Source organism: Sinocyclocheilus anshuiensis, unplaced genomic scaffold, assembly GCF_001515605.1.
Source record: "Sinocyclocheilus anshuiensis isolate Anshui unplaced genomic scaffold, SAMN03320099.WGS_v1.1 scaffold47, whole genome shotgun sequence".
Taxonomy (NCBI): domain Eukaryota; kingdom Metazoa; phylum Chordata; class Actinopteri; order Cypriniformes; family Cyprinidae; genus Sinocyclocheilus; species Sinocyclocheilus anshuiensis.
In genome coordinates, this window is record NW_015551047.1 from 748,575 (window position 1) to 756,611 (window position 8,037).

An 8,037-nucleotide genomic window follows, 5' to 3' on the forward strand; every position below is an offset into this window, starting at 1 on the left:
TCTGTCTTTATTCTCGCAATTCCGAGATTATATCTCACAATTCTGATAAGAAAAATCAACACGTCATTCTCTTTTTTGAGTTTATATCTGGCTTTTTTTCCCTCCAAATGGACAAACTCGCTATTGTTGAGTTAAATCGAGTTATAAAGTCCGAAATATGAGATATAAAGTTGCATTTGCGAGAAAAAAAGTCAGAATTGTGAGACAAAATAGGTAAATGTAAAATGTTATAGGTTTAAATAGTATTTCATGCTGTAACTGTAGGGCTAATATAATATGTTCCCTATGAACTGCATATGTGAATATTATGAAGCTTATGATTATGATGCCTTAAAAGTAGGGAAATCATAGCAGCTTTCATCCGTAGTCCGTCCGATTAAACGTCTGCGTTTAGCTTCAAATGCTGTCTTTGACGACAGTGTTATATAAAAATGATTTGCACTACGATTCTGACATCCAAAGGCACAACAATACATTTTATCTCTTATTCTGTGGATTTTTCCTGTTTCACTCCACTTGTTACCAGTATTTTTCTGCCACCACAATGCGCGCGCAGCTACGAGTGACATAACTGTGACATCTACACGAAATTGGTCTATAGATTTTAGGTTTAAATTGTATTTCATGCTGTAACTGTAGGGCTAATATAATATGTTCCCTATGAACCGCATATATGAATATTATGTATAGACCAATTTTTTAATCAAATTTATGCTTTAAAAGCACAGTAATCATAGCAGGTTTCATTCATTAGTCTGTACGTTTAAACATCTGCGTTTAGCTTCAAATGGTGTTTTTGACGACAGAATTCTATAAAAATGATTTGCATTCCAATTCTGACATCCAAAGGCACAAAAATAAATTTTTCTCTTATTCCATGGATTTTACCGATTTCCCTCCACTTGTTGCAGTGTTTTTCTGCCACCGCTATGCGCGTGCAGCTGCAAGTGACGTAACTGTGACGTCTAACTTGCATTCCGATTCTGACATCCAAAGGCACAACAATACATTTTATCTCTTATTCTGTGGATTTTTCCTGTTTCACTCCACTTGTTACCAGTATTTTTCTGCCACCACAATGCGCGCGCAGCTACGAGTGACATAACTGTGACATCTACACAAAATATGTCTATAGAGTATATATACAGTGGTGTGAAAAAGTTTTTGCCACCTTCCTGTTTTTTTTTTTTGGCATATTTGTCACACTTGAATGATTCAGATCATCAAACAAATTGTATAAATCTAATAACTGGTTGTGCCACCCTTTGCAGCAACAACTGCAAATTATTTAAGTTGTCCAGGTCCTGAAGCTGCAAAGCAGCCCCAGACCATGACACTACCACCACCATGTTTGACTGTTGGTATGATGTTCTTTTTATGAAATGCTGTGTTGGTTTTACGTCAGATGTAACGGGACACACACCTTCCAAAAAGTTAAACTTTTGTCTCATCGGTCCACAGAATATTTGCCCACAAGTCTTGGGGATAATCAAGATATATTTTGGCAAATGCGAGACGAGCCTTTGTGTTCTTTTTGGTCAGCAATGGCTTTCGCCTTGGAACTCCCCCATGGATGCCGTTTTTGCCCAGTCTCTTTCTTATTGTTGAATCATGAACACTGACCTTAATTGAGGCAAGTGAGGCCTGCAGTTCTTTAGATGTTGTTCTGGGTTCCTTTATAACCTCCTGGAGGAGTTGTCATTGTGCTCTTGCAGTAATTTTGGTAGGCCAGCCACTCCTGGGAAGGTTCACCACTGTTCCAAGTTTTCTCCATTTGTGGATAATGGCTCTGACCGTGGTTCGCTGAAGTCCCAAAGCCTTAGAAATGGCTTTATAACCCTTTCCAGACTGATACATGTCAACTATTTTGTTTCTCATCTGTTCTTGAATTTCTTTAGATTGCGGCATGATGTGTTGCTCTTTAAGCATGCTTCACTTTGTCAGACAGGTTCTATTTAAGTGATTTCTTGATTCAACAGGTCTGGCAGTAATCAGGCCTGGGTGTGGCTAGTAAAATTTAACTCAGCTTTCTAAAATAATGTGGTTAATCACAGTTCTTTCATGATTTAACAGGAGGGGGCAATTAATTTTTCACGTGGGGCCAGGTAGGTTTGGACAGCTTTTTTCCCTTAATAAATGAAATCATCATTTAAAAACCTGCTTTTTGTATTTACTTGCATTATCTTTGTGTAATATTAAAATTTGTTTGATGATCTGAATCTTTTAAGTGTGACAAATATGCAAAAAATAAATAAAAAACAGGAAGGGGGCAAAAACCTCTTCACTGCACTGTACAGTAGAAAAAGCCATGTTTAATAAATACCATATGGAAACTCCATTTTACATTTAAGATACTAATTTTTTCTCTTCACATAATTTATTACGAATGCGCTACTTACAATACATCTGATGTATAGCAGACTAACTTATGGAAAATGTGCGCAGCAGTCAGGTTTTGAAATATGGATGAAATAGATCTTATTAAATATGTAACCTCAGCACTCCCAAAGGGTCATTAAAATAAATTTACATCTTGAAAGCCCTTCCAACAATAACAGTGACTGTGTGAAAGACTTATGAGATTTTACACGCACAATGTGATATGTTGGCTGCTACAAGCAAAATCGAAAGACTGGAGTGGATGTTGAAGATATATAAAAATGCTAAATACTCGTTTATCATAGAGAGACTGAAAATCTGCCTAGCATCACAGCATTTGACATAGTATCTGGGTAGCTTGTGTCCACAATTTATGTATTTGATTTGTTATAAAACAAAAGCTACAGTGACAGAGTACTGATGTCGGCCAACTCTCCAGCCACAAAAAAACACACTGCCTGTTTGACGAGCGCTGGCTTTCATCAGTCGCAAACACACTCATCCCACGTGGCTCCAGAACTTACTCTTCATTCTCGTACAAGTACTTCACAATCACCCACGGCAACACGAATATCAGAGGGGCACCTGAGGGAGAAAGAGAAAGAGAGACCTTGTGACACGAGGCATAAACCATCTGCCACACTCTGTTTGGACATGCTATGTATGAGGAAGCTCTTAAACCCTGTTAATGGAGTTCACGGTGTAAAAGCTCTGAACCTCTCACCCCAGCCGATACACTGGTAGATGGCGAAGTAATTCCTCTCCATCAAGACTGTGACGACCAGAAGGCTGTGCAGGTAGATGCCCTCCACTAGCAGCCAGTAGTTGTTGGCCAGTATGCTGTATTGCATCATCACCATTGCAACCCTGCAGCCGACCGCCGTCTGAAACGCACACGTTGATTTTGGGGTCACTGAAAGCTTTCGGCTAAATTTTAACCTGCCGCCTCCATTCAGATTTATTTGCACAGTAAATAGGTACTTAACTTAATCTATACTAACATGCATTTTAAGGAATACTCCTGGCCATTTACAACATACTGTAAGGTTTATGGGCAGCATATTAGCATAAAAAGTTTGAAGAAGAAAGTCATTTTTTGTTGTTATTAAAAAACTTTTAATGAAAACTTCCGTAAAAATGTTTGTAGCATTAAAGGCCTGATTTACTAACAGCTTTCACCAGTGCAAACCCTCTTTTGGCATTAAACTAATGTCAGGGTTTATTACAGACACATGGTGAAAAATTAGCAATGAAAAGGTCAGTTATTTTTGTGGCTATCTTTGTTGCATATGCATTTATAGGAGGTGAAAAAATTATTGGAGAAAATTTAAAGGGGTCATCGGATGCTAAATTCACTTTTACATGTTGATTGAACATAAATGTGTGTTGGCAGTGTTTGTACACATCCACCCTATAATAATAAAAATCCACTCAGTGTTTTTTTTTTATCTCTATAAATAATATTCCCTTTCTCAAATCAAACTGTTCTCAGCTTCTTTGGGTGTATGATGTCACACAGACCCAGGCCCCTCCCATGATTGTTTGATCGACACTGGCGTTTTCCTCAGACCCGCCCTGAGTGAGCTGTCTTCAGTCCGCCATTGTTTCACCGCCGGAGCAGATGGAGACAACAATGTCTCCTAAGCGATTGAGGTGTTTTGTTGTTGGACGTAATAATGAACATAGCAGTCATAATTTACTCCCGACATCTGAGCCACTGAAGACACAGTGGATTACATTTGTTTTTGAAGGGAATGCGCCGATCCCCGATCTACCTAAATGCGTTTATATTCGTGCAAATCATTCGTGATCCAGCTTCACCTCCAGAAGAAGTGAGTATAAGGTTCTTTTATGAATCTTTGCAAATCGCCTTTCCTAATAACGTGCTAGTTAGAAAGTTCCGCGGCTAAAGTAAACAGTCGCATGAGAACGGCTCGTCACCCCACGGAAGAGAGGGGCGGGGCCAGCAGAGCTCATTAGCATTTAAAGGAACATGGACTAAAACGGGTTGCTGACTTTTGAATGGTAGTACAGTATATTATCATCTTTTAATAACAATAATAACAAAGAAAGACAGCAGGTTATTGGACCTCGTTTTTAACCAGCCACTCCACCTCCAGTTCATTGGTGATGTCCTGACCAACATGGAAGTCATCAGGCCTTTCCAACATGGCATCTTTGATGAGAATAGAAGAGGCTCGCAGGATGAAGGAGGCAAACAAGTTCATGTGGATGTTGTTTCTCATGCAGTGCAGCTTCCTGTGGGGATCAGAGTGCAATGAATAAAAATCCAAAGGCATCACACCGTTCACACAAAGAAGCCCAACTCCTTAACCACAGACACAACCAAAGATCCAAAAACTGATGCTAAACATGTTTTCAATTTAAAATGTAAGCAGAAGGAATAAATTCCCAGTTGGCTTGAATGTTACCTAAAGGCCACCAGGATGCCCAGCGCCAGCACCAGCGCCGCAAGAGACAGGGAATATCCAATGGTGTACATGGTCCGGAACTGACTAAGGATCCGTCCGTAGTGTTGCTGAACACAGACATACAAATACATTCACTCAGACAATGACACAAATGCACAGGTGAACACCATATTGAATTTAGGGTGGATGGAAATGAGATTGTGAGGGACAGACTTTCAGTCTTTACATTGGCATGAACTGTATAAAGGTCCTAGATCACGTCTTTTTTTAAAACTCACTACTTAATGTTTTATGGAGTTTTTGTCCACTGAAAGTCTTTGGAAAGATGTTTTGTCAACACATTCTCACTCCCAACTCGTCACATATTGGCGCTTGGTCAGGACACCTTCGTGTCACTTTTTGATCCACAGGGTACCCCTTTAGCGTAATTTTTCGACATGCAGGGTCCTCCATTGCTTTAAATAAGAAACCCTTGGCGTCAATATGCCGACACGAAAGGCATTGGGAATTTTATCATCATGATTAAATTATATATTGGGTAATAATATTGACATTATTGCATATATGCTGGGGTGTGATTTTTCAATGTAAACACTAACAGTCACAACTGTTTTATTTGTATTACAGTATTTACACATTTATAAGCACGTAACCCAACCAACCCCTTCTCCTAAACCTACCATTTGTCAATAAAACACAGGATATAACAGGCAGATACAACTACAGTCATAATTTATTCAGAAAGTATTAATATTCCAAGTCTTCCAAGGCAAAACAATTGATTTGTGAGAGGAATAGATGCGATCGCCGTCTCCGTCTGCCGTAAAGCTCATCTTGTGTGCTGCAGTCTGTGCGGCAAATTCAAAAAATGCCGCCAGAAGAAGCCTTACATCAGCCTTGGTTGTGAAATGCAATTGGCTTTTGTGTGTCTCGTGACCGATTGCGTCATGCTAAAATATGGAAGTATCTTTTTGAATGCGATGTGAGCGCTTTAAGGGAATGGGATCATTTTCAGGGATTAAAACTTTATGTTTTACTCTCTTCTTCACATAAAGATAACGTATGGCTTCAGAAGACTTGGAATGCAACACGACTTGTTTGTAATACTTTTATACTGCTTTTTATGGTAGGTGTTTGCAATAAAAACCTGTGACTACACTTATATTTGCCTGTTATGTGTTTTATATTGTTCAGAAGTGGGTAGGTTTAGGGTAGGGGTGCGGTTACGTGCGCCAATAAAAGTATAAATTTATATAAAATTACCCAAATTAAAATTGAAAAAAAGCGACGACAAGAGGTCCTGACCAAGGGTCAATATGTGACGAGTTGGGAGTGAGAACGTGTTGGTTTTGTCAGCTGAACAATCGGTATGAAGTTAAACAACAGTACAATCCATTGACCACAGACTGTAATTCTATTAATATTTTAGTTTACTTATAGTGCTATTATATTAGGATCTTACAGGTTAAAATGTATATGGATAAATGTTTTCTACACTATGTTTGATAAACATTTAAACATAATTCGACTTTTTTCAAACATTTTTGAAAATTTTTCTCAAGTATTGTCTGTTACAGTTTGACACATTTTTGTTATTTCACGTTTGTGATTTTTGCTGGCCAAATGACATCCGAATAAATATCACACCATGAAATAGTGACTATATTTAAAAAAAAATATTTTAAAAGAAAAACAAATGAGTAAAAAATTAACTCTGTATTAAGGCTGGAATACACTACATGACGGTTTAGCTCTATTTGCAGTTTTGGCAGATCGACACTAGTTGCCAGAAGTCTGCAGATTTCACAGAAAACAAACATGTTTGATATTTTAACTTTCAAGGGAATCTCTTTTCAGATTTTAAAAGTCGTTTAGTGTATTCTAGCTCTTAGTGGTGCAGAAATGAACATCATTCATCTTTAACACGTTTAAGAGTTAACAGATATTTAATATAACTATCACCTATTCATCTAGCCTCAAAAGAGTTGCGGTGTTTCTCACATACCATGTTGATTTGTGTGGGGTCATGTGATAGACATTCGCTGGCATTCTTCTGTTTGCTATACTGTCCGTCTGCATCACACTCCAGATACACAAACCCGTGTTGGACTGACACAGATTGTTTGGTCACACAGGATGCATAAGAGAATGTCATATGTGCATTAGAGAATATACTTCATGTAGTGTTAAATTAGCTAAGCTAAAAGAAGTGCATTATTTAAAGTGCAGCCACATAAAATACTTTTTTTTTTCTCACACAATTATGGACATAAATTTACTCATACTCATAATAAATATTGTGCAACCTGTCAGTACATGCCCAGCTAATATTTCACCGCAAAATTAAAAGAATTAAAAAATGTATTTTGCATAAAGAAAATGAAACCTACTTTATGCAATGTGAATAATGGTGACAATGTGTACAACTGTGATTATTTAAATGTTAGAGCCATACATATCTGCAATAAATAACACAAATAATTGGAAGGGGTTTCGAGTCTTTTGACTGTTGAAACAGCTAAAATCATATTTCAAGCTTAATCAAGTGTAAATAAGTTTTAAGTTGAATTTTTTGTTTTTGTATCCTGACAAATAAAGAGTAAACTGTTAATGTAAAATGGCCTAGACTGGCTTGTAAATGTGAATAAATTTTAAAGGAATAGTTCAACCAAAAATGACCATTTGCTTAAAATTCACTCACTCACACTCAGATACACATTTTTTTCTGACAAACACACACGTGGTATGGATTCAGGGTTTCTGCAGGATTTTTAAGCTCAAATTTAAGACCTTTTTAAGACCCGCACAAATAAAATTCATACCATATGAGCGGGGTAGGGCAATGTCTATAGTACCATATGAAACTGTAAAATTACTGTAAAAAGCATAATTTACAGTTCAGATACAAGTTTTCCCAAAAACACAAAGTTTTATAAAATGATAAACTAAATTATAATAAAAATAAGTATTAATTATTATATTAATTTAAACAATTATTTTCAGTAAATTATTATAATAACAGAAATTAGGGGTGTGCGATATTGATAAAAAAAATATATATCTCGATCATTTTCTTGGATTCTATCGATAACGATAATTAGACAATATTTTGCTATAGAGTGTGTTATTGTGCTGATATCTTATCTCTAATTGGGTTGACAGCTGACTCCTGAATTTTTTTATATTCTTCATATTCTGTGTGGTCAGTTCACAGCAGTGATAGAAA

At 37.1% G+C, this 8,037-nt stretch overlaps 1 protein-coding gene across 2 annotated transcripts in view; it reads right to left on the minus strand.

Annotated features, from left to right (window-relative positions):
- Positions 1-8,037, minus strand: part of LOC107661833 (glucagon receptor-like) — an 84,759-nt gene that overhangs the window by 13,649 nt on the left and 63,073 nt on the right. Inside the window, exons 5-9 of one of the 2 annotated variants that reach the window (XM_016451607.1) lie at positions 6,817-6,920; positions 4,812-4,918; positions 4,494-4,638; positions 3,104-3,263; positions 2,904-2,964 (exon numbers count right to left, since the gene is read on the minus strand). In XM_016451607.1, the coding sequence (XP_016307093.1) occupies positions 2,904-2,964; positions 3,104-3,263; positions 4,494-4,638; positions 4,812-4,918; positions 6,817-6,920 (577 nt within the window). Of the gene's footprint in view, positions 1-2,903; positions 2,965-3,103; positions 3,264-4,469; positions 4,639-4,811; positions 4,919-6,816; positions 6,921-8,037 lie in introns of both variants that reach the window. The other variant, XM_016451606.1, reaches the window with a different exon arrangement.